Source organism: Dipodomys merriami, unplaced genomic scaffold (genome assembly GCF_024711535.1).
Source record: "Dipodomys merriami isolate MVZ:Mamm:240054 unplaced genomic scaffold, mDipMer1.0.p SCAF_1, whole genome shotgun sequence".
NCBI classification, from domain to species: domain Eukaryota; kingdom Metazoa; phylum Chordata; class Mammalia; order Rodentia; family Heteromyidae; genus Dipodomys; species Dipodomys merriami.
In genome coordinates, this window is record NW_027202270.1 from 83,786,462 (window position 1) to 83,813,695 (window position 27,234).

Consider the following 27,234-nt stretch of genomic DNA (forward strand, 5'->3'; position numbering starts at 1 on the left):
TTCCCTCTATGGGGGTCTCAGTTTCCTTATATATAAAGTAAGGATAAACAGAACTTGAATGACACTCTTGGTCTCTCAGTCTTTGTGTTTTATCATAATCCTATGAATGTATGACTTGGTAAATCATTCTATCAGTCTAAAGCTAGAAATTAAAATAAAAATATGCCATGCTTTACACAGGACTACCCTCTTTTTATAAAAAAAAATAAAGGTATAAAAGACTCAGTCTTTTTCCATGAACAGTAGCAGCTTTCATTTTTAATGATAGATTTATGCCAGATAGGCACAGATTGCTATATATACACTGCCCATTTGATCCTCACACCTTTTGAGGACAGCTATCCTTATTTTCTGTCTATATTAAACTCAGGTAGACAGTGTAGAGTACCAACAACCTGCATACAGTTAAGTGCGCAGTAAGGAAATAAATAATAAGCAGAGGATAACACTAGAACTTGGACTCAGAAGTACTCCAACATGTTTTATACCTTAATTCTGATCATCCCTCATTAGATTCTGGTATTTTCCATGGCAGATGATAATGGACATTTGAATGGCATTAAAAAAATTAAGGTGACCCCTTTGTAAAGCAGAGAACTCCTACATCATGAGAAAAGATCTGTATTCACAGGTCTAGTTGCCAGTTAAGTCACCTGTCAGAATAATACCTTTTGAGCCCACATTCTAAATGTTGGGGCAGAAAAGTAGAACAGCACAGTACCTAGGCAGCATCTGCAGCAAATCACTGATGGCTGCCATTACAATGACAGTAGACAACTTCTGTATTGAAATAACAGAGCAGGCATGAAGCAGTCACTACCAATCTGGCCTTCTATATCAAAGGCTCAGTGGATCTGACCATACCCATCTTAGCAGGAAGTAACATTTCCCAGAGTTGCTTCCATACCATAACTGCTCATTCTTATGTTTTATCCAACTCTGACATCCCTCAGCCTAGGATTCTTAAAATCAATCTGCCTCCTCCACCAAGAGGTGAGCAGTGTCCTGAAAGATCTCACAAGAAAAAACAAACAAACAATAACTAAGCTGCTCTCATAACAACAGCCAAAGGAGGGCTTGAGATTAGAGCAATAGAAATCTGAGGGATAGATAGATGGCATTATTTGTGTACTATTTTCTCCAGAGATAGCCCTATATCTTGTTCTTGGTCTATTTTTTTTTTCCCTAAACAGGGCTTGGTGTGTGAGTCGACCTCCTACCTTTGAAATCTAGCATATATCCCATCTCAAATAGTTTAATTTTGCAGTAAGACTAAGGTGTGTTGTATAAATAAGATCAAGACAGCTTCTGTGTCTTAGCCCCTGGGTTGTTTAATGCTTTGTAGTGATTTTTACATCAAAACTCAGATGTACAGACATCCAACTACTTTAAACACATCCCAAATCAGCATATATTTAGCCATTTTGAAAGTGTCTATTTTGCATACCCCTCAAAATGCCATCCTTTTAACTGTATTTACACCAGGGCAGGTTGGTAACAGCAAGATCCTCCTGCCCTTCAGAGATGTGACCCGATTCCTTATGTACTGCTGAATACATCACTTTATGGCAGAGCCTTCCCATGATCCTTAGGACTACTTCCTTGTCTTCTTTTACTCTGGACAGTAGCTCCTTTGTCTAAAGTTATGGTGTATGGGAAGTGAGATGAAATTGATGGATATGGGGACTGCCGACTCAGAAGAGAAGGAAGTGGGTTCTCACGTGGCATTGACTCTCACATCTACAAATGGGAAAAGTCATAAGAAATGCTGCAAGAGATGAATAACACCTGACATAATGCCAAAATAGGTGCTAAAAATGTGTGGCAGAAACTGGGGAAAGTAGAAAAGCAACAGAAATTGTTGGGGGGATTCAGATGTAAAACAAAAAACCTGCCTGTCTTTTCTAGCACTGTAGCTACACAGACAAATTATCATCCTTTTTTATGTTTTTCCCCCCAGTACTGGGACTGAACTCAAGGCCTCAAAGCTTCCTAGGTAAATGCACTACCACTTGAGTCATGTTGCTCGCCCTTTTTTCATTGGTTAGTTTTTTGGGTAGGGTCTTGTTTTTTGTCTAGATTAGCCTGGACTATGATCCTCCTATTTGTGCTTCCTCATTTATCTGTGATAACATGTTGCTCCACCATGCTCAACCATTGTGCTCGCCCATAGCTGAGATGAGTATCACATCTCACCATTGGTTGAGATGCAGTCTTGCAAACTTTTGCTCAGGCTAACCACAACTACCTGATCTCTGTCTTTTAACTAGTATCAACTTTTCTGAGCTTCATTTTTCTGATGTATAAAGTGGAATAATATGTAAGTCTGTACTGATGAGGTAAATGTCTGACTAGGTGCCAAGCATATAAAAGTCACTCAGCTCAAAGCACATGCCAGCCATACATATTTTATAAAAGGCAAGAAGGAGGTCTAAAAAGTAGGCACTTGTATGGCTGAACTTATTTTATTACTTAATTTTCACTTCCCAATTAAAATTTAGAATTCTAGATTCAGCAATTAAAAAACAGACAAGAAACGCTGAAAGATGCCTGAAAGGCAAAACTCAGAAATATCTGGAAGCATAAAACCTAAGCCTTGCAAGCCATACCTGCCACCTAAGACAGGTTTCCTCCTCTTAACAAAGGTAATGATTTTCCTTGAAGGAATGATAACAAACTGTATGCTATCCAATTTTGTTTTACTGGGTCACAAAAAATAGACCAGGAATAAACACTACAGGCTCAGAGTATTTTGCAAACTTTTGGGACTCTCAAGCCAGCTAAGAAAGTGCTGGAAGAAGTCACAAGTGCCCAAGGTAATGGCACATAGCTAAGAGCCTAAGAAGGCAGCTTCTCACATGTGTTTTCAGTAGATAAGAAAGGAAAAAGTAAAACCTCACAAGCCAACCCATAAAAATTCCTTACCATAAATGGTAAAATGTGTTGCTATGAAAATGCATTGCCAAATAACAGAAGATAAAGTTCACTTATCAACTACATAATACAAATTTTGCTGTTATTTTCTTATATCTGAAAACTGCCTTTTACCTAGGTTCTCCTAGCACAGTGATTACACTAAGTATTGAATCCATCACTTCTGCTGTGACTTTGCACACCTATGTGATCTATCTGGATCTTAGTTTTTTCATTTGTAAGGAGGTACTCTCTGTTTCAAGAATCAAGAGAGGTTCTAGATAAAATCAGATCAATGTTTAGGAACTACTTACTAGTCATTATCATTACCTCCTTAAATGTTATTTCCAACCAGAAGTAGACTTGGAGAAAAAACAGACTCAAAAACAACAACAACAAAAGCCAACTTCATTATAAATGAGAAAAAGAAATTACCTGTCTGATTCTAAAGGCCTGAGCTAGTCCAAGGTTATGGACATTCAAGGTCATTTCACTGAGAAGGTGATTGACAGCAATATTGATCTCTTTAAAAATTCTGAGTTATATAGCCAAATAATGTATAATTTTCTACTTCCCAGGACTTGCTGAGATTTACATGTGATAATATTCAATTAAGCACTAAAAAAAAAAAAAAAAGCTTAGCTTGGGTTACAGTATCTGAATAAGTTAAATATACACTAAGTATAAAATCCGAATAGCCTAGGTTTTATAGGGAAAACAAAATTTCCCAGGTCCTGGCCTCAGAAGTAAAGTTATTACCTGGTTTTCCTACTTTCAAAAATGCAATGTCACTTAAAACAGGTACTATCCTTCATAAAAATATTAGGTGGAATCTTTAATAGAATACCAAAGATTCTATATTAGCAAGAAAAAAATTACAATTATATTTAAATTATGATTCTAAGTCAACTTAAAAATACACAGAACACATTAGAATGTTTTATGTTATCTTTGGGATCTGAAATGTCCCCAATGGTCCCCAATGCAGCAATGTTCAGAGGTAGATCTGAATGCTGAGAGCTCTGCTCTCTTCATAATATTAGTCCTTTAATGGATTCCTATCTTAATGGGGTACTGGAGGGGGTAGAACTATAGGAAGTGGGGCCTAATTGGAGGAAGAAGGTCACCAGGGTCATGTCACTGAAGGTTATGTTTCCCCCCCTTTTTCCCATCCCTTCTTCCCCTCCCCCCTTCTGCCTTCTAGCTGCCATGAGCCAAGGAGATTTGCTGTGCCACACTTTCCATCAGATGTTCTGCTTTACCAGAGCTTCCATTAACTTAAAAAAAAAAAAAGGAACTTACAGTCACACTCTGATATTGTACACTAGTAATCCTAGCTACTCAGGAGGCTGAAATCAGGAAGATTGCAGTTTGAAGCCAGACTGGGCAAAGAAGTCCATGAGACTCCAATTTCAATTAAACAGCAAAAATGCCAAATTGGAGGCATAGATCAAGTGATAGATCACTAGATATAAGCTGAGTGAAAGTACAAGGTCCTGAGTTTAAGCACTGGTAAAAGCATGAGAGAGAGAGAGAGAGAGAGAGAGAGAGAGAGAGAGAGAGAGAGAGAGAGAGAGAGAGAGAGAGAGAGAGAGACAGAGACAGAGACAGAGACAGAGAGACAGAGAGAAAGAGAGAGAGACAGAGAGAGACAGAGACAGAGAGACAGAGACAGAGACAGAGAGACAGAGAGAGACAGAGAGAGAGACAGAGAGAGCAGAGAGGGAAGGAGAGGAGAGGAGAGCAGAGAAGAGCAGAGAAGAGGAGAGCAGAAGACAACTTTTAGGGTGGTCTAAATTGAACATCTAGCTCACAGCCAAGAAAGAAAACCACTCTGGTAACCAGGCTCTGGTGGCTCACATCTGTAATCCTAACTACTCAGCCTGGGCAGGAGAGTCCATGAGACTCTTATCTCCAATTAATCACCAGAAAAACAGAAGTGGAGCTGTGGCTCGAAGTGGTAGAGCACTAGCCTTGAGCCAAAGAAGCTCAGGGACAGCACCCAGGCCCTAAGTTCAAGCCTTAGGACTAGCATGTACATCCAGTGTGCTTGAGCGTGCGTGCGCGTGCACGCACGCACACATGCACACACATACACACACAAACCTAGCCCAGTGTCATAGAATTATTTCTCTGTACTATTTAATACTGCCACTAAATCAGAAGACAATACTTAATTTCAAGTACCCCTATCTTAAAGGTGTTCAATCCCACCCATTTCAAAATGGAATTAAGTAAAAGACACAAATTACAATTACAAACTGATAGCCTTTTTTTTGTTTTACATGTGCACATCTATCTTTCATTATCAAATGACTGATGTTCTTTTCAGAGAAATCACTTTGGGAAACTACAAATTTACTCTCAAGATGTAGTAGTTTACAACCTTGTTTTAAAGAAGGACACAATAAAGCCACATAAACCAGACAACCTCAATCTTGAAAATTATACAATACAACCCAAGTTATCTGCATAAAAACAACACCTGGAACTTAAGCTATCTGGCTTTACTAGATGATCAATTATAAAATTAATTATAGCTACCTATATAAACATAGCTAAATCTTACACATAACAATGAGTAGAATGGTAGGTATGACATGATTTAGACAAAGTGAACAAGACACAAGTAACAGTATATGCTACTTTTGGAAGAGGGAACTGTACAGCCAGGCACTGAGGCTTTATTCCCTTGAGTTTCATAAGGCTTCAGGGACCAGAAGTACCATTGACAAGGATCACCTGGTTTTGAGTGTTTTGAACAGGACCAAAGCTCTCTTCTGCTCCACCACTCTCCATGCTGGAGAAGTAGATACATGTGTAAACTCCCAGTAATCATATCTGAGCTTTCCCTCAAAGCTCAGAAGCTACTCTGCCCCACCAAAGCTATCAAAGGGATAAAGGTGGTACAGTAAATTCAATTCACCATCTCCAGTTTATCTTCCGCTCTCTAGAGTTATGCAAGTCACTTCTGCTCTGGGACCAACAAACATTTGGATATTTTTTCCCTTAGTCCCATAACTAGGCTAAGAACACAGATGCTGATGGTGGCAGATTCTACCTCACACACCTATTGGGAGACCAACATCTAGGCAATCCCTAGTCACCAAGCAATCACAGGTGACATGCGATTTAAATGAAGGCTGTCTGAAGCCTTTGCAGTGTTGAGACAGAAAAACACAGGCAAGGGTGCTTACAGAGAGGTCAACAACTGTCTTGATGGCCTTGTCTTTTCTCCTTTTGAAGTCATCATCCTGGAAGACAAAACACAGGAATTAAGAAAATTCCAGGTAAAGAATAAGTGAAGCTGGGCACCGGTGACTATAATTCTAGCTACTCAGGAGGCTGAGAACTGAGGATCACAGTTTGAAGTAAGCCTAGGGCAGAAAAGTCTCCATGAGACTTTTATTTCCAATTAACTACTCAAAAAAATTGGAAGTGGCACTGTGACCCAAAGTGGTAGAGCACTAGCCTTGAGCAAAAGAGCTCACTCAGAGACAGTGCCCAGACCCCGAGTTCAAGATCCACGACAAAAAACAAAACTGAATCATTCAGAATACCTTACAAAAGACTTCCCATAACTACTTTGCCTGATATTTCTAAAAAATTAGAGTATTTTCCCCACAGCAAAAGACTGTGACTAGTCCAGATGGCTTCAATAGATCCCAGCCACCAGTAAGAGAAAAAAAGTCATGGAGAATAGTGCTTAAGACAACTATTCTTAACCACTTTTGAAGCTTCAGATTCTCCATCTCCAATACCTATCTGAGATCAGGCAAAGAACAGAGGGCATATAATGTGCTACAATTGGCATATAGTAAGAATTTGACAGTGCTTAGCTATTACTGTAATTGTTAAAAATTGTTAGTAATATCCCTCATAAGTGGTTACTCCAAGAACTTTATACAAAAATAGGCTTTGTAATTTGATAGAAGTTCTGGATCAAATGCCAAAATTTAGAGAAAGATGATAAAACTGTAGTGCTTCACACTCAGTGGCATTTAAAGAGCTGTTCTAAAATGATGGGACAGAGGATGAATTATTTTACCAGTGATACTCACTAGACACTATGTTGGAAATGAACTATACAACTTGGGGTGGGGGGGGAGATGAGGGTTCGGAGAAAAAAACTGGAAGAAAATGAGGGAATGACAATGTTCAAAAGCAAATGTCTTGGGGCTGGGAAGGTGGCTCAGTGGTAGAGCGCTTGCCTTGCATGCATGAGGCCCTGGGTTCGATTCCTCAGCACCACATAAGCAGAAAAAAAAAGCCGGAAGTGGTGCTGTGGCTCAAGTGGTAGAGTTCTAGCCTTGAGGGACAGCACCCAGGCCCAGAGTTCAGGCCCCACGACCGGACCCCCCCTCCCAAAAAAAAAAGGAAATGTCTCATGATCTGACTTATGTAAATGTAACCCCTCTGTACATCACCTTTCCAATTAAAAAACAAAGGAGGAGACACCAATGCTTGATAAGAAATGTACTTATTACCTTGCTCATGTAATTGTAACCCCTCTGTATGGTATTTTCACAATAAAAAACCTTATTAAGAAAAAAAAAAAAAAAGCACTGTTCTAACAAGCCACAAGGACCCTCTTCAATGCTGGGGTGAATCCAAGGCAGGGCAGAGATGCCTGGAGCCTGAGCTACACTGCCCCTTCCTAAGTGTCTCTGAGTATGCACTAATGCTGTTCTTGATGAACAAGAATGAAGGGCACAATACTGACCTCTGGAAGACTGTAGGTTTTCTGGAACTGGGCTATAGAGTAGGAGCGGATATAGTCACCCATCTCTTCTTTTGTTTCTATAGCTCGTTTCACCAGCCACTGGGAGAGAAAGTAAAGAAAGATGAGAGGAAAGAACTTGCATTGTGTTGAAGGCTACTCAAAGACAACATACTTTGTGAGCTCAGATTGGCATGTTTGAACTAACTAGATGAAAAGAAGAAAAGAGTAGAACAAAACAAACAAGCAAATCCCATCAGCACATGCTATTACCTGCTACCCTAAAGGAAAAACAACTGGCTAGGCATCAGAAATTCCAAGACACATTGGGACCAGTGCTAAGTAGCTGTATAGGTGCTTTAAAGCTGTACCTCACATCATCAGATGTCAGTTTGCCTCTCTATCAAAGGAAGATATATTTCTTGACATTTCTCTGAGCTACTACAGGAGTAGTAGCTACTACAGGAGTGAAAGGAATCATAATACTAGCATGGTTTGAAAGCACCTGAAGCACAAGGCTGATACAATATCATACAAGCTACTGGGGCAAGTGACTAATCTTACTGTAAACCTCTCTATTTCCTGTGCTGCTTGTACCACAGACAGGAATTCCCCATGGAGAATACCAAGTACATCTGTTCCTGCAACAGATGAAAAAATCCTGATATTCAGATTAGAGAACAGTATGTACTAAGTCAAGAGCCCACTGGGTTAGACCAACATTTTCTCTTATACCTCATGACATTTTCAAGGAAGATTCAGTGGTCAAGTGTAACAGAACCCAAGGCAGAGAGAGACTATATATTTGCTCACTGATCTGTAGCTGCAAAGGTGTAAAGCTAGGAGTCAACACTTGGAGGTGTTTCCACAACAGACTGTGGGACAAATGGGTGTTAATAAATGTTTCCCAGCTTCACTGGGCTGACAACTGGAAGTAACTTCCTTTACCCAACTTAAAATCCCAGGTAACACACACACACACACACACACACTCTCTCTCTCGCTCTCTCTCTCTCTCTCTCTCTCTCTCTCTCTCTTCATCAGAGATTCAGGTGCTGAGGGTGAGGTCTTGAGTGCAGAAAGAGCCTTTGACAGTTTTGCTTGTTTTGCTTTTAATTCATTTCCTTCATTACTGAAAGCCATAATGGAGGAGGAAGCCACTGGGCTGACAACTGGAAGTAACTTAAAATCCCAGGACACACACACACACACACACACACACACACACACACACACACACACACACACACACACACACACACACACACACACACACACACACACACACACACACACACACACACACACACACACACACACACACACACACACACACACACACACACACACACTTCATCAGAGATTCAGGTGCTGAGGGTGAGGTGTGAGTGCAGAAAGAGCCGTGGACAGTTTTGCTTTTAATTCATTTCCTTCGCCATAATGGAGGAGGAAGCCATTTGTCAGGGTTGCCACTGTCTCTACAACAGAGCAGCTACATCTGCAAAGCAGTTTGGGGGCAGTAGTTGTGGTTTTTTCTGAAAGCATAGATAGCACCACTGGTGAGGTCTAACTGCCTAGGCAAATAGACACAGGCCCATGCAAGATGCTGGAACAAAGGGCCTTGTTCAGAAGACAGTAGCTGAAGTAAAAGACATGTTTTGGAAGCAGTTGTCCAGGCTAGGGTGGCTGAAGGTAACTATGCACCATGTACCCTATGTACCACAGAGTGTAATCCTATAAAAATGCTCTTTTCTGGTTAATATCTTCCATCTAATTTTACTAATCTATAGTATCCTGCCTCCAAACAATGACCTTGGGTACCAACTTAAATCACAAGTGGAGGTGGCAAATGAGACAATATTCACAACCACTGCAGCTCCCCTCACTTTCACCCAGGACCATGCTTAGGACAAACAAGGTAGCTGCCTCAGTGCTCAACTCAATTTAGTTCTGCTTTTGTCCAGGTTGAGACCCAATTTCTGATTCTTCATGTCTGTTTCTGCCTCCACAAATCAGATATACTTATTGAATATAACAAGGAAATTGTTATTCCTCATCTGGACCCTGAAGAGTGTGGTCAGGTGAGGAAGAGATGGCCTGTGGAGTCCCAGGATCCGCACAGCTCTGTTTTGGAGTTCCCAGAATGAGGGAGGGGACCTCCTGGACAGGCAGGCTATACCAGAGCTCCCCTAACACAAGGTAAGTATGTGCTTCACAGGATTCATATCCAGATGGAACAAAGAGATGTATCCTAGACTGCCAGTGCCTTGGAGGTTAGACCTATTTTCTTCTCAGCTGACTTTCAGAGTATACTATAGCTTTGCCAAATGTCAGATAACTAGGTTAACAGTTCCCAAATACTTAACTGGTCTCTGACTAACCTTTCACTAGTGCCTAGAAAACAGGAAAAACCTTCAGACAGGTGTAAGTTTTTCAAAATGCTAAATGTATGCAATTTGAAGTATTGTTCTCTTGAGATCAGGCATCAAATGGCCTTTCTCTTAGGAAATAATAGAGAAAGCAACATAGTAGTTACCTTTAAAAATGTTCTTACCTGGCAAACTACAAGTCCCAACCCCAAATTTTATAGGCCCATGAATTAAGCGAGGTAGTAATCACTAACCCAGGCTTTCCTGTCCGGACAGGAGTGTCTTTAGTACAGCACTCACAGCATGAAACACCAATAGAACCTCAAAATGTCCAAGCTGAATGGAAAGAAAGATCATTTCTCACACATCTTCTGATATCTGGAATAGACTGGCTGCCCCATTACTACAGCATGGGCTAGAGTAAGATCCAATGCTTACATATCCAGGCTTTAGGGGAAAGGTAACAGCTTCATAATATGACTCTTGGAGATTTCTGTAATCAACATCTGGTCCTAAATTCCCTTTTTCACAAAGAGCATCAGGTACCATCTCCATGTCTCCCAGAAGTCCAATGAACACATAGTCAAATTCTGAGTTAAACTCTCAGCCTCAAATTTATTAACTTTAGTTATAAATTTACAAAATCGATGGCATTTCAATCCACTAGACTTAGTAAAAAGATACTAACAAAAGCCAGTATTTGGTACTTTTAGAGGATTTACAAAGACATATGTTAACTTACTTCTCATCCCATCAAGTAGGCACTATTATTCTCTATATTTAACAAATGAGAAGTTAAGCCAGTTCCCACGGTCCCACAGCTAGAAAGTAGCAGAGGTGCAATAGGAACATAGAAGTCTAGGGTCAATGCTATTACTTCCTACATCCATAGTCTTAATGTGGACTAGAAGATTTTTCAGGCAAAGGTTGTACAGCTTCTTTCTTAGCAGCTTAAGAGTGGTAGAATAGGAAAGGCACAACACCTGAGCTATAGAGGTTAGGTGGAGATCTTTAGTTGTCTAGTCTCTAGTTATCTGCCCTTTATCAGAGTTCCTAATCTCACCTTCCTCAAAGGTAAGACAGGAATTATATAATAGATGCTTTGAACACTGCTAAGATCAGACGTAAAGTACTATCTACAGGCATATTACCACTAAATTAGAATTATGTCTAGATCCATTCATTATTTGTATATGTATGGGTGTGTGTGTTTGGGTTTTGATTTGCTGGTTTTGGTGAGTTTATTTATTCAGTTATGTGTTCCATACCCTGAAACAAACATTACTTTCTCATCCATCTTATTATAAATACACTATAAAACTGTTTTTACACTTTCTATAAAAATATAGCCAGGCGCTGGTGGTTCAGGAGGATGAGATCTGAAAAGATCACAGTTTGAAGCCAGACTGAGTGGGAAAGTCAGTGAGACTCTTATCTCCAATAAATTACTCAGAAAAAACCAGAAGTGGTACTGTGGCTGTAGTTGTAGAATCCTAGCCTTGAGCAAAAAGAAGCCTCAGGAACAAAGCCACAGCCCTGAGTTCAAGCTCCAGGACAGCATCAAAAACAAACAAATATAAATAAATAAATATATGTAATGCTGTTCCATAAAACTGGAAAAAAAATAACAAGAGAGAAGATAGTACGAAAGAGAATAAGGAGTGCCAGAGGGCTTTTGAGAATGATGACAGGTCCTGCTGCATCAAACCCAAACCATACCCGCTAGATCGAGGATCTAGGTCAGTTGGCCTCAAAGCCAGATCTGTTTCAAGAGCTGTAGTTTGCAGGCCAGAAAGCATATAGAAGACCTCACCTGTACAACAGGAAATATGTGGATGAAGTCCATGCCCTGGATCTGGTGGGGCTCTAGCTGGTGTGGGCACTTCATCTTCGGAAGGACAGAGACAATCTTTTCAGACAGAGCTCTGAACAAGAAAAACAAACAGTGCAGATGAGAACACCCTGAATGGCCTGAAGACATTGTTCAAGCCTGGACAGCAGCCTAGAACCATACCAATGTCAGAACATTCCCCTGACTGACTGCAAAGTGAGAAAAAGCAGCACAATTAAGGGATGTACACAAATGTTATAAATCTTTTAATTCTAAGGTTTTATTCTTTCTACTTTTTTGATGTTAAAACACTTTTTTTTTCTTGCCCCAGGACTGGGGACTAAAGCCAGAACTTGTGCTTACTAAGGAAGCACTCTGCTACTTAGGGTATGTTCTCAGCCACTTTTTTTTTTATTGTGATAATACCATACAGAGGAGTTACAAATACTCGGACAAGATAACGAGTACATTTCTTATCAAGCATTGTTGCCTCCTCGTTGTTTCCCCTTCCCATCCTTTCCCATACTCCTTCCCTTCCCCCACCCGATCCTCCCCCCACCCCGCACCAAAGGACAGAATCTCACTGACTTTGCCTGGTGGGTTTGAAGTCATGATGCTCTTGCCTCCTACTTATCAAGAATTTCAGAGGTGTGTCACTATGCTCAGAATTTTTATTGTTTTTTTTATGAACACTAATGCTGCTTTTAGTCTCAGTGAGTGAGGTCTTTTCCCTTCATGCATTACTGGTATGTAGTCAATACAGCCTTGCCTCAGTTATATTTCTATTCAGCGGGGTGAGAGCTCCCTCCAGTGGCTACATATCTGTTTGCATAGGGTCACAGATTATCCACCATTCAGTAGCTTAAAATCCAGAGGCTGAGACCCTCAGCACCATCCAGTACAAGCCCTTGCCTTTAGACACGGTTCTCCTTGCCACTTCTCAGAGCCAGCCTACTCAAACAGGTCTCAAAAGGCATGATTTGGGAAAGAGATAGATGGTGTACCTCAGGGGTTATAGCCCTTTTAAACTTGCCTCCCTGAAAACACCGGGAAGTCTCAGTAGCACATGGGAGCTACGAGGCATAATACTGCTGGGGGACTGGGGGTTTAGCCCAGCGGAAGGGCGCCCGCCTGGCACGCGCAAGGCCCTGGGTTCGGTCCTCAGCCCTGGAAAAAAAAAAAAAAGCATAATACTGCTGGGAGAACATGGAAGGAAACACTGGCAGGGTGTGTGTATAGGGTTATGGGGACAGAGTCAGGAAGGCTTCTTACAAAGGTACACTAGTCCCCATTTGGCTTTTCCCTGGATCTCATCATGGATTCTCCAACTTCCTAAAACATTAGGAAAAAGGACAATGGCAGAGGTCACCAAGCAGGTTTCCTAGCCTAAGATTTTAGTATATCATTAGGGTGCTTAGTCAGACTTTACTTTTTTTTTTTTTTTTTTTTAGATATTTAGCATAGGCTGGCATCAAACTTACAATTCTCTTGTATCAGCCTCCTGAGTACTAGGCCACTACATCCAGCCAACTCCCTAGTTGTTAAGTGCTCAGTGCACTTTTCCTTTCACTGAAAACCATTTGAAAGGGAATGAGTTAAACCTGGATCTGAATCCAGGCTCCCACACCCACTCTAGGGCTTCTGGCAGGCAAGTCACCTGGTCTAATACTAACCTCATAAAATGATGAATGACTCCTACCTCCTACATCCTACCTTTTCAAAGAGTGTTATGAAGGTTAAATAATTTGGGCATTTACCCAAATGATCACAAACAAGACCACATTGCAGCCTTATTTACCATAGTTAAGATATGGAACCAACCCAGATGCCCCTCAGTAGATGAATGGATCAAGAAAATGTATATATACACAATGGAATTCTATGCCTCCATCAGAAAGAATAGGATTGCCCCATTTGTTAGGAAAGATTTGGAAAAAATTATATTAAGTGAAGCCAGGCCCAAAGAAACATAGGTCCCATGGTTTCCCTTATTTGCAATAACTAGTATATGTCTGAGTCAAGCAGAAAACGTCAGATAAGTTGATGTTAGGGGAATGAACCCCAAGATAAGCATTCAAATGTTTTTTTGTTTTTTTTTTTCCCCTTTCATGCAATTGTTTCTATCATATTTATAAGATGATTTCTATGTTGCTTTGTATGTCCCTCCCCCACAGTATAACCCATACGTTCACTGTTTTTGATGTAGGTATAATTTGTGGAGGGGAAGGGAAAAAAACAAATCGTTTAACTAGGGATACAGGTGGACCCATTGCAACAATGAGATGTATAAGTCGTTATGTCAAAAAAGGAACTTAACAACTTTGGTGGTGGGGGGGAGGATCGGGTGGGGTAAGGGGAGGAGTATGGGAAGGGATGGGAAGGGGAAACAATGAGGAGGCAACAATGCTTGATAAGAAATGTACTTGTTATCTTACCCATGTAATTGTAACTCCTCTGTACAGTATTCTTACAATAAAAAAAAATAATACAATCATGGCACATGGTGTAGTGCTAAGACATAGGCTTCCGTTTGCTTGGGACCATCTTCCCTGAAGTCTCAGCTCCTTTAACATCCTGCCCTGACTACCCTACTTAAAACATGAATTTTCTTCTATCTGACGTCTCTCCCCATAATACTCTTCTTAAATTTTTTTTTTGGTAATCTTCCTCTTTTAGTCATTACCATTATCTATCTTACTTCTATATAAAACATACTTCTTAATTCTTGTCTTTAGTTTGTCCCCACTACTAATTGTAGCTCCTCAAGGAAAAGACATTTTCATTAGTGAATCCAAAGTACACAAAGAATGTCTGACCACAGGAAAGGCTTTATAAACACCTTCTGAGTGAAAAAAAATGAACAGAGACCCTTTTTGATTGATATTTTAAATTTCCTTCTTCAAATAGCATCATTCATTTGCCTTTCTCTGATCCCATCACAGTTCATAGTCCTTACTGTAAAGAGTGATTATAGATTTACTTCCAGAACCTACTTGGAGAGAAAGCACAAACAAGTGCATTGGTATTATAAATAGTATAACCTTACCATTTTAAAAGGAATTTCTCCACAGATGGAAGTTGTAGGTAGAAGGCCAAATTAAGCTACTAAAATATATTCTCTAAATAGTTCGAACCCAGCAGAACTAACTTTTGCTAAAGGATCAAGAAAGGGAAGCTTAAGTAGAATAAAACTGTACAAACAACCACAGGAACAACAGGAAATTATTGAGACTGGGGAATCTATCTCTCATCTTCTAAGATGAAGTAGATGCAGTGAGGAGTTTAGGTGAGCTCATTTCCTATTTTTACTAGACTTTTATGAAACACAGACATATCAGTGTAGAAAAGACCACTGTGAAGAATCTCAAAACTTAAACAGCTGAAGATGGATCTTTCCAGTGTAGTACAGGCAAGAAATCTTAAGCATTATACTTTGTTTCCCTTGATAGAATATGAATTTTATTTAACTTCATGGATATAATGTCTCTATAATAAAAAAGAAAGATGTAAAAAAATCAACCTCTGGATTTGGCACAATGGAAGAGATCAGGGCCACATACCAGGACTGTGCAGTGCCTTCCAGGAAGGTTAACTATGGGCAGCTTAGTGAGATGCCACACCCCAAAATGGCAGATATTAGAGATACAGGGCTCTGTTACTTATGGTTAGCACTAATGAAAACATATGACTGTGCTAAATAATATTCTTTCTCTAAAATCACATAGTATATAGGTCTTGAATATTATGATATAAAAATATGTTATAATAAAATGTATAGCATATGTATTTTTTGGACAGTGATAGGGTTTGATCTCAGAGCCTAACACTTGCTAGTGCCAAGATTAAGAAATATTTGCCATGACCACAAGCGTTTTGTCTCTCCGCTTCCTGGCTGCTATGGTATGATCTGCTATTCTGTCATATACTCTCTATGGTCATGGATAGAAACTGTGAATCTTTCCTTAAAGTATTTATATCAGGTTGGCAGAAACATGACACAAACACATATCTAAATATTGATCCTCAGAGCCTTTTTAGATACTTTGGATAGATATGTACTAAAACATTAACTATAGAAAATAGGAAATTTTTACCGTTCAGTGCTTAGAACATGGTAGGCATATAAGCAAGATTTCTTTGGCAACTATTCCTAGAAAACCTGTGTGCTTGTACCACCATCTCCACTACAGCTCCTCATTTGCCTCACCTCCTTTAGTACACGGTACAGAGCTGAACCTTGCACTGCAGTGCAGAAGACATCCCTCAATTGACCCAGGACAGAATCTGAAGAATTTGGAGGATGAAAATGGAGTTGATGAAAAGATGACTTTAAATTAGGCAGGTCCTTCTAAAAGATCACTAAGAGAATATCGTTTGATCTGATCTCAGCAGAGATGAGGACAAAGTCACTGAACACCTACCTGGCTACTAGGGATGCAGCCAAGGGGCTGGAATGGGACAAGGCTACTTCTCCCACCAGGAGTGTGCACAAAACTTCAAACCTCCAAAAAGCAAAGGGAGAAGCTACTAGAACCCAGGCTGCCAAAGTAGGTTTAAAGCAAGATGGGACCATCTTGTTCAACAAGAGCATGCAAGAAACTGAGAGCCCCCAATCAGCTGTGGCTACAGCTGTAGACATCCAGGCTGCTGAAACTCATTAAACAACCAAAGACGGAGCTGGGAAGGTGGCTCAGTGGTAGAGCGCTTGCCTTGCATGCATGAGTCCCTGGGTTCGATTCCTCAGTACTACATAAGCAAAAAGAAAAAAAAGCCGGAAATGGAGCTGTGGCTCAAGTGGTAGAGCGCTAGCCTTGAGCTGAAGAGCTGAGGGATAGCGCCCAAGCCCAGAGTTCAGGCCCCATGACCGGATCCCCCCAAAACAAAACAAAACAAATAACCAAAGACGAGGCTACCAAAACTAAGATAATGGATCAAACTGTTACCCCTACAAAAGTAGCAGGCAAACCCACTCAAGTCCTACCTACTAGGGCGAAGGGACCCTCTATCATCAGTGAAAATAAATACAGTATTGTAAGTCACCAGGGCCAAACCAATAGACTTTTTGCCAAGGATAATATGAAAACCACAGAACCTAAACCACTCAAGGATGACTAAATAACAAAATATGTGCTTCAAACACTGTGACTTGGCCAAGTTAAACTTCTGCCTCTCATGTTTAATCCAGAAGAAGCTAAAGGCAGAAGGATGCTGAGTGTGATCTTAAAATTATAGCCATCAATATTAACTGCATGCATTCTTGCGGAAAACCTACAAGAACTAACTAAATCTGAATGTGTCAGAGTCCTCAGAATCCAAATGAATGTGTGTATTCTTGATGCCTCAGAAGTCATACATTCACCAAACCTTAAAGAGGCACCAAGGAAGATGTATGTACACTAGAAAAGGAAATTCAACTTCAATAACAGCTACAACAAAACAGGAAGCAGATACAAAGAAACACAGTTTGTTAAGAACTATAACAGGGCTGGGAATGTGGCTTATTGGTAAAGTGCTTGCCTAGCATGCAAGAACCCCTGGGTTTGATTCCTCAGTACCACATCAACAGAAAAGGCCAGAAGTGGTGTTCAAGTGGTAGAGTGCTAGACTGCAGCAAAAGAAGCTCAAGGACAGTGCCCAGGCCATGAGTTCAAGCCCCAGGACTGGCAAAAAAAAAAAAAAAGAAAAAAAAAGAGCAGAGCTATAATACATACTTTCTGGAACATTCAGTCACAAGTAATAAGCCATATGGAAAAATTTCGGACCAGCCCCCCACAAAAAGGACAAAACATATAGTTATGTAGAGACAAATACGACAAATACAGACTTTAAAGACCAACACTTAAAAATCTATAAAAGATTACAGATAAAGACAACAGTTGCCAAAACCCCCTATCACTTTTTAAGTAATGGGAATACCAGACACAGACATACATGAGGCATAGCATGAAAAAACTGACTATGATACACCTGCTAAGGAATGGAATGTACCTAAGCAAAAACTTCAACAGAGAACCATTTTATAAAATTAAGTGAACTAGACACATATAGCTGAGATACAACCAAATAAAAGGCAGACGACAAAACCACTATTGTCAACAATGGTCCCTGTAAGGGCTTTCCTGTCAACACAGACAAGGAAAAACAACAGGAGACACAAAAACCAGTTTTTCTATCGAGAAGCTAAGCAGATAAACCTCAGTAGAAACTGAAGGGGAAACAGAAACAAAATTACAACCACAACAACTAAAAGAATGTTAATGATGGAGAAAATGGACTAAAAAACTGATGTGAATATAATCAATACCCAATAGAAGATGCTCCAAGCACCACAAAGAACCATTCTGAAGATACCAAGAATGAATCCAGTGTATTTCCTACTACTACTAATGAACTAAGAACTGGAAGAGACACACAGAAATGCCTCTAGAAGGAAGTCTTTTGATTTGAAGACAATGAAGAATTTCTACTATGGATCATCATTTTGAAGTTTTTCATAACAATATTTTAGCTATGTAACACATTGTTTTCACAGACAAGAACACTGCTTGTCTAAAATCTTACTAGACTGTGAAACATCTCAGCAAATAGAAAACTGTACATTTTATTTGAAGTTTTTCCTCATTCACAATGTCTGGATCACAAAACGTTGCTTTTACTTTCACATACCAGGAGCATTCATGAAACATTAGTTCATAATCCTAGGCTACAGTCCCACAAATGACTGTTCAAGTCTTCCTCTGTCTTTCAGGACAGACTAAAGATTGTTGACCAGTCATTTGTGGGATTGTGAAGCCTAGCCTGGGAATATGACCAAATGTTTCAGCAATATTCCTGCACAGGAAGATATAATCAATTTTATGTGTTCCAGAAATTATAAGTGATGAAAATTCTCAAATATAAATTCCACTTTATTTATATATAAAATATATTATCTAAAATTAGGCTAGAAACAATTTTTCACCATGACTTCAGTTTTAGTGAAAAAATTCTTTAAAATTTTTTAAAAATTGCAAACAAAAAAACTTCAAAAACAACTTTCTAGAAATCTTCATTTTTTTTTTTTTTTTGTCAGTCGTGGGGCTTGAACTCTGGGCCTGGACGCTGTCCTTCAGCTCTTCAGCTCAAGGCAAGCACTCTACCACTTGAGCTACAGCGCCACTTCCGGTTTTCTGGTGGTTTATTAGAGATAGGAGTCTCACAGTCTTTCCTGCCCGGGCTGGCTTTGAACCGTGATCCTCAGATCTCAGCCTCCTGAGTAGCTAGGATACAGGCGTGAGCCACCGGCGCCCAGCAGAAATCTTCACTTGTATGTGAAGTGAGTTTATGTCAAACTGGATACAAGATACTATTCTCCTTCGAGGTGCTTTACTTTCAGTATTAGCATTTTCTTTTTTTTTTTTTCTTTTTTGGGTCCAGTTGTGGGGCCTGAACTCTGGGCCTGGGCACTGTCCTTCAGCTCTTCAGCTCAAGGCTAGCGCTCTACCACTTGAGCCACAGCGCCACTCCTGGCTTTTTTCTTTTTGTTTATGTGGTGCTGAGGAATCGAACCCAGGGCCTCAGGCATGCAAGGCAAGTGCTCTACTACTGAGCCACCTTCCCAGCCCAAGTATTAGCATTTTCTATATGTAAAGATAAATTTAAACATAGCCATATCCAAAATGCCTTAAATACAAGTAATCTAAGTGTATCAATTAAAAGACAGAGATTAGCACATTCAAAAAAGTGTAAGAACTAACTACACAAGCGTCTAAAGGAAACTAAATTTTAAAATGGACCCAGAAAAATTAAAGTAAAAGAATAGAAACACAGAACAGAAGAAACAAGGTTGATCAAAAGGATACTAACAGCATAGGTAATTTGGTTTATAAAGTCACATATGGCTTTGGAACACAGAGGACTACTTTCTTATACAATCATATCTTCCTTAATCTGCATTACTTAAGCAAATGAATAATAGTACACAAAATGGGTATATGGGGTGGGTAGCAAAACAAAATAGATATGCCACATGGTCAAGAATAACTAAACTGGGGCTATAAGTATTGGAGAGGATCTACATGTAAAAATGTAAGAATTTATGTTAACAACAAACAGTGCAAGGCCCTGAAATTAAACCCCAGTACCACAAAATAAATAAATAAAATAAATACAGCTGAACAGGGTGATATATACCTATAAGCCTAGCATTTGAGAGGGTGAGGTAACAAGAATGCCTGTCTGGGATATGTATAAAAATGCACAAAAATAAATAAAATAAATATACACAGACAGTATAACATGAAAATTTAAAAAAATATAAATAGAAACACATAACAACTACCTCTCCAAAAAAAGTCCCTTCTCCCTCTGTTTAGGCTCTTCCATGGCAAGCTCTAATAACTTACATTTTTTGACCTATTGTAGAGTTTTCCTCAAAGAGGCGAGCTCTAATAACTTACATTTTTTGACCTATTGTAGAGTTTTCCTGAAAGAGCAAGTCAACATCTACATCAAAGCTGCAAGTGGTGATACACCAAGTCATTCCTCCTACTACCTGTAAGAAACAAAGCAAATATTTGTTTTGCTTTCTAAAGGAAAGAAAGCAGAAGGTAGATAAACTACAGTTTATGAAGATTCAATGAACATATAATATTAGACATCTTTAGAGAAAAAGTGTGTTCTCCTTTCCTATGATTTGTAAGTAAAACTCTGCAATGGTGAAAATGTTCTGTACCTATGTTGTCCTATATATCAGCTTCTGGCCATGTGTGGCTACTAAGAACTCAAAAGGCTGCCAATGTGACTGAAAAGTTGACTCCACTATTAAATGGGCATATTGCACAAAGATTCTCTTCATAGTGAAGGGGACGGACATTAATTCTCAGCTGAAAGATTTCTTAATTTGGTTTCCAACTTGCCAGATCCAAGGAAATTTGTATTTTGCAGACCAAGTACATGAGCATCAAAAGGCTGATATTTTCTGGCTCATTTTGTTTATTTTCTACAAATCTTAATAGTCTTATCTACCTTTGCTTTTATGAGTTTTCTCAGATGAAAATAAGGCTTAGACTGAAATCTCACTTGGAAATAAAATCCTTTTCAGATGTAGCATGATATTTGAAAAACCAACTGAATCTCATTCTGGCTACAGTTTAGACTCAAAGGATATACCTATTAAAATTCCAGGTCCCAACCCAGATGGAATAAAAGTTCAGTGGGTGAGACTTGGACATGTGTGTTACAAAACAACTCAGGATGACTCTGATATGCCCAAACCAGGACTGTTACCCCAGAAGCATTAAGCCCTTGTTTCCTGAAGATTTCCTGCTCTGTCCTGTCATTGGTCCTAGATGACTTAGCACTGTCCACTGAAGCATTTCCTGCATCAGTCCATTTATTCTACGTATGTTGGTTTACTTATCTGTCTTCTGTTTTTACAAAAGTGCTTCTCTTTGAGAGCACTTATTGTTTCAGCTCTGTGCTCAACATCTATTACTATGTCCTGTGCAAAATAACTGTTCATGGTACTGCTCAATTGAAAGCAGTAGTGACTTCTCCCTCCCTGAAACCCAGAGCATATTCCCTCTACAGAGTATCTGTCAATTGTTCAGGAGCATGCTGACTTTGTATAACTAATTATTAACTAAGATTATTTTCAGACATAAACTTTATAATCTCCACCAAAACTGCAACTTCATTAAATGGAGAAAACTGTTCTTTTGCTTGCTTGGATTTTCTAAAAGTCTGTGCACAGAAGTTGACTTTACCTTTATCTACTGAATTATATCTTCTTTGATTAAGGAAATTTTAATACAGCCATAATGAATATGTATTAGGAAAAATGGAGACATGGAAATGGAGAAAGTAAAAGCACAATCTCTTCCTCTGTCTGTCATGGTCATCCTGATAAGATATAGAGTAATGGTTAGAAAGGTTTCCTCTTACTTTGTCAAAAGGTGATAAGCCTTTTATTCTTGCTCTGAAATACCCAGCGGCAACCAGGAGTTCCAGAATTTCAGTCAGCTTGACATTTTGTTCTTCATCTTCTCTTGTTTCCACCTAGAAAAAGAACAAATGTAAGATAGTAAAATCTACCTTTCAATAAGAGGACACCATGTATATCCCTGATGCCACAATGTCATTCAAAAGAGCAGGTGAAATTGGTTGAATCACTGCACCAGATTCATTGTAAATTTGACAAGCATCACACAGAAGCATGTGGACTCTGTCCTAAAGAATGGGCTCCCAGCCCTCAATAAACTTCTAATCTTCACAAGTGGAAGCAAATTGTTCATAATAGGCTACAGGAATCCAGGGGATTGAGAGACTGGTGGACATTACCTCTGTCTCTGACACAGTTTACTTTGTTTGCCTTTTTTTTTTTTTAAAGATAGGGTTATGTTGTTTCCCAGACTTGCCTAGAATTCAGGATCCTCCTGCCTTAGCCTGCTGAAGTGTATGCCACCACACCTGACTTTAAAAGTTTTCTTGATAGGTTTCTCAACTAAATTATAATCTCCTTATAAATAGGAAAAAGGTATTTAAAAAACTTTATACTAATCCAAGTCTGGAAGTCATTAACAAGAGAAGTAAAAACAAGGATTTCACCCCCGATATATTAAAGGGTAATTACTGCCACATAATATGATTGCCTTAAAAATGTCACCTACTATATGTAAATGGAATCTGGTTTAAAGCTTTAAATTTATATTCTTCCTCCACTACTATGTAAATTTGTCTAAATATTCTAGTACTTTTGCATCTAGTATTTTTACTTTCTATTTTTTATTGTATAAATAGTGTACAGAGGGGTTACAGTAATATGAGTAAGGTAATGAGTACATTTCTTATCAAGCATTGTTACCGCCTCCTTTGTTTATCCCCTGCCATCCCTTCCCTCCCCACCTCCCCAACTCCTCCTCCCACCCCAATTTGTAAAGTTCGTTTTCAACATAGTGTCTTGCACATCTCATTGTTACAATGGGTCAACCTGTAACCTTATTTCAGCATTTTATTATTTCCCTTTACCTCCCCTCACTGGAATCAAATCCAGTGAAAACAGGGGTTATACTATGGGGGAAGAACATACAAAAGAAATGAAAAAATAACAGTACATTTTAAATACTTTAGTTAAAAACAATAGCAAGAAAGAAAAAAACAGTTGTGTCCCTATTTTGGGGTTCATTTCACTTAACATCATCTTATATGGTCATATGTACATAGCTTTTGACCTTTTCTGCTTATCCTAGACTTAGACTAGTTATTGCAAATAAGGGAAACCATGGGACCTATGTTTCTTTGGGTCTGGCTTACTTCATTTAATGTAATTTTTTTTCCAAGTGTTTCTATTTCCTAACAAATGGGGCAATGTCCTTCTTTCTGATGGAGACATAGAACTCCACTGTGTGTGTGTGTGTGTGTGTGTGTGTATACATACATACATACATATATATATATATATACCAAATTTTCTTGATCCATTCATCTATTGAGAGGCATCTTTAACTGCCTTTCCTTTCTTCCATTATTATAGAAAATCAAAAGCTACCTTTCTATAAAACACCAATGCACCTTAGCTCAAAGATTCTCAAACTCATCTTTGACTATTCTTTCATGCAACAATGCCAATGAAAACCTTCCTTTACTGTGCATATTACATTTATCTGCCCCTTTTATTCTTGCTTCATGCAATGATTATTCCAATTGCTTCCCAATCTCACTGCTAATTTATCTCATTCAGTCCTTCCTAGAGCTTCCCCATTATCCCTCATTAGCTCATACCGCAGCCCATCACAATGCATTAAAATCTATCTATAAAATAAACTCTACATCTCTTAGTTTGGTATTCAGATCTTTGGCTGAAACTTACCTTTTTAGCTTCATCCTTTATCTCCCACCCACCAAGGATAATCTGAAAGCAGCTTCAGTCAACTCTGACAAAACTTCCTCATTTTTTCTCTGGTCACACCATCCCTTTCCCTCTGTATTCTCAAACCAAGCAAGAATCACCTTCAAATTCTAATTCAATAATGACTATTTCTTACAAATCTAGCCCAGAACAGTCATTTCTGCATTTCTATTTTAAGCCCTTCATACACAAGTGTTAGTCTCTTCTTTGTGGCTTGGCCAGTGTTGGGAACATACCAGTCTTTCCCATTGAACTGTTAGTTGGTTCAGGAGAGGACCTATGTATCACATGTGTGTTTACTCCTCTTTACCAAACGTTTAGCTCAAAGAACACACATGTTACAGAATTAAATGCTTAATCATTACATTAAATTCAGGACCTAAACTAGTTATGTAGTAGCAAAACATTTCCATTGTCATGACACTGATAATACAAAGTAAATTTTATTTTGAAGTGTAAATTGTCAGTAAAAAGAGGATGTACTATTAACATAAAGTTAAACATGCAATTATTAGAGATGGAGTAACAATTCCTTGAGATAGGGTAGAAGTGTGGCAGGGGAGGGACAGCATTTGGCCTCAGCTCATTTTCTCCATTTACTCCTCTCTCAAATGATCCAGCTCATCAAAAATCCTAAAGATTAACTTTTATTAATCCCTAGTGGACCATTACTTACAGACTAGTTTCTAGTAAACAGCAATATTAATTATTCACATCATCTTTTTTCAGCAAAATATTTTGGATAGTTGAGAAACATCTACAGCATAAATAGTCAAGGAAAAGACTGAAGAAAGAACAGTTGTACTCTATGATGGCACAGTAGAAAAAAAAAGATGACATTTTCTTAGAACTCGGGACATAAAATAAGAATCCTTCATTTTGTTGGTGATTTTTTTTTTGTCATGAACACATTTCCAACAAGAGGAAAAATACATTACAGGAGGATAATGCTGCCTAACTTGTATCTAAAGAACACCAACAGGCCACCTACTATAGGACGTTTCTTGTCTATGCACCCCCAGAATGGAATACTGTACTTTTGCAATATATGCTGTGAATTAACTGGCACAAGACAATGAATGCAAATGTTCATGAAAGTTCATTTTGCATATTAACACTGAACCAAAGGAAAAAAGCCACTACTACAGGGGAAATATAAAGAACATCTTTTCTTGAAGGTATAAAAAGCTACCAAAGTGGTTAATACATCCAGTTATTAAAACTAAAACTCTGATAAAGATGAATGTCTGTGAGCTCTTAAACTTGTTTCAAATTTTCAATTGCACTGCCCGGTAATTCATATAAACTAGAAGGAAGGCCAAGCCTAGCTATCTTTCTTTCACAGTCATACAAAAGGAGTTTCAAAAGCTGAGTTTATTGAATTAACTGGACTAGTGAGAGCCTAATGGTAGACTAGTCTTTGATAGTAATTTGATCATATTCAGCATGACTTTCTACTGATGGCCAAGAACTATCTAAAGCTTTTGGAAGTCAATGACAAATCTGCCCCAGCCTCTGACCAAATTGCTTATTATCTTAGAAAATCCCTCATTGGCTTGGAGAAACTGAGGAAGAAATTAGAAGACTAGAAAAGAATCTAAAAGCAAAAGCTCAAGTAAAACTTGAAAGAAAGGCTAGAATGAAAGAGTGACAAACCTTCAAGTATTACAGGGCAGATCTTACCCTTCACTATCCCAGGTGAAATGAAAAGGAATGTGCATGTAAGGTTTCACCTAATGCTGGAGTTCTGACAACTCACTTACCAAGTGTTCTTACAACAACAAAATAAACTTGTTTCCTCACTGGTCCACACTGATGACCCCATAGTCCTTCCACCCCTAGGCATAAAGCACAGTGATTCTGAAAATTAGGAAGATGAAAGAGCTGAGCATTTAAGCAAGGCCATTCACAGGCAGGCATGACACGGGTCCAAGTCAAGGAATCAGTCCCTGGTCCGATGCTTGCATCACAACCTCAGTTTAGGAAAGGCGTTTCCCATTTCGATTCGGAATTGTACACTCCACTAGCTTCTGAGCAAACGAACAGGAAGGGAAGACTGAGGCCAACTACCTCTACGAATGATGATTGCAGCCCACGAAAAATGCCATTTCTTTTTATTCCCAGCCAACGTGGGACATGTAAAAATCACTGAGGCTTGGGGGTGGGAGGGGGGAGGCTGGGACAGGATGTGAAGGGTAGACAAAGGAGCAGGCTGCAATGCTTGATAAGAAATGTACTCATTATCTTGCCCATGTAATTGTAACCCCTCTGTACAGTATGTTCACAATAAAATAAAAATAAAAATAAAATCACTGAGGCTTGATCCTGTCCCTCGGGGATGGAGACACTACTTCATTCCAACTATCCTTAGAAAGCCACTTCTTTCGGGGAGTGGGGGGGGGCAGCAATGTTTCTGCCCCGGGGCTCAGTCCGTGGCCACTCAGCAACCCAGAGAGCGCGGTTCCCCCACACCGACACCTCCCCGGTGCACGCTCGGCTCTCAAACTTCCTGCTCCAGCCTGAGTGGGTCAAATGCTAGCAGAGCTGCGAAGCCTCGGGAAGGCACGAAGGGTGGAGCTGGTCCCCGAGACCCCGTGGGGCCGGAGGGGTGGGGACGGGGTGGGGGGGCCGGAGGAGGTAGGCTCCCAAGGTCACCGCCCTCTGCACACCGTCAGACCCGGACAGACCCGGCGCGCGTCCCGTGACTGCTGCGCTCGGGAGCGTCGGCCCCTAGAACGGACCCCGCAGAGCCCGGGGGAGAAAGAGGGGCGCAGCCCAGGACAGCCCTGGTACCCCGGCGGCGCGTCTGGAAAGCCCCCCGAACCCCGAAACAACCCGGATCCCTACAAGTTTGCCCACCCCGCCGCTGCCCCGGCCACGCAAGGGGACGCGCTGCCCCTCCCCGGTGGGACGGGGGGGGGGCTCCCTCGCGGTACCACACCTGAGAGCGGGGTGGGGGGTGAGCCCAAGGCCCCGCAGGCCCCTCGGCGCCCGCAGCCCCCAGGCCCGGCCCTCTCCTCAGAAGCCCCGGCGTGTCAGGGAGAGAGGTCCTTACCTCCGGGAGACCCTGGCCCCCCGACCCCTTGGGCAACACCATGATCCGACTGGGGTGACAAAGGTCGTCAGAGAACCCCGCCAAGCGCCTGGAGGAAGCCGTCCCGGCCGCCAAGCGGCTACCGGGGTGGGGCGCAAAGCGGAAACTTCCTCTGCCACTGCCGCCGCCGCCGCTGCTGCCGGCCGGGAACCGCGGCCCGGCGGAGCATGCGCAGTGGAGCGAGAGCGCGGCCCCACTGCGCCTGTGCGACTCCAGCCCGCCAGGATGGGCGGGGCCAGGACGCGCTGTACCTGCTCTGCCTGGCCCCGGAGCTTTGCGCTGGGTGTCTGCACTCCTCCGCCCCCCAGTTCGCCAGTGCACCGTGCTTGTTTGCTTGTTTGTTTGTTTCTACCCCCCCCCCCGCATGTTAAGGACAATTTGCATTCCACCTCCTTTCTAAGCTTCCTCGTGGCAGCGGAT

At 40.4% G+C, this 27,234-nt stretch overlaps 1 protein-coding gene across 3 annotated transcripts in view; it reads right to left on the reverse strand.

Annotated features, from left to right (window-relative positions):
• The window catches only part of Ccdc93 (coiled-coil domain containing 93), a 78,210-nt gene extending 51,254 nt beyond the window's left edge, over positions 1-26,956 (reverse strand). Inside the window, exons 1-6 of one of the 3 annotated variants that reach the window (XM_070024444.1) lie at positions 26,776-26,955; positions 21,758-21,871; positions 20,272-20,366; positions 11,816-11,927; positions 7,637-7,735; positions 6,111-6,167 (exon numbers count right to left, since the gene is read on the reverse strand). In XM_070024444.1, coding sequence (XP_069880545.1) covers positions 6,111-6,167; positions 7,637-7,735; positions 11,816-11,927; positions 20,272-20,366; positions 21,758-21,871; positions 26,776-26,817 — 519 coding nt within the window. In that variant the 5' untranslated portion in view covers positions 26,818-26,955. Of the gene's footprint in view, positions 1-6,110; positions 6,168-7,636; positions 7,736-11,815; positions 11,928-20,271; positions 20,367-21,757; positions 21,872-26,775 lie in introns of all 3 variants that reach the window. The other 2 variants (XM_070024434.1, XM_070024454.1) reach the window with 2 other exon arrangements.
• Between the last annotated feature and the right edge of the window lie 278 nt (positions 26,957-27,234).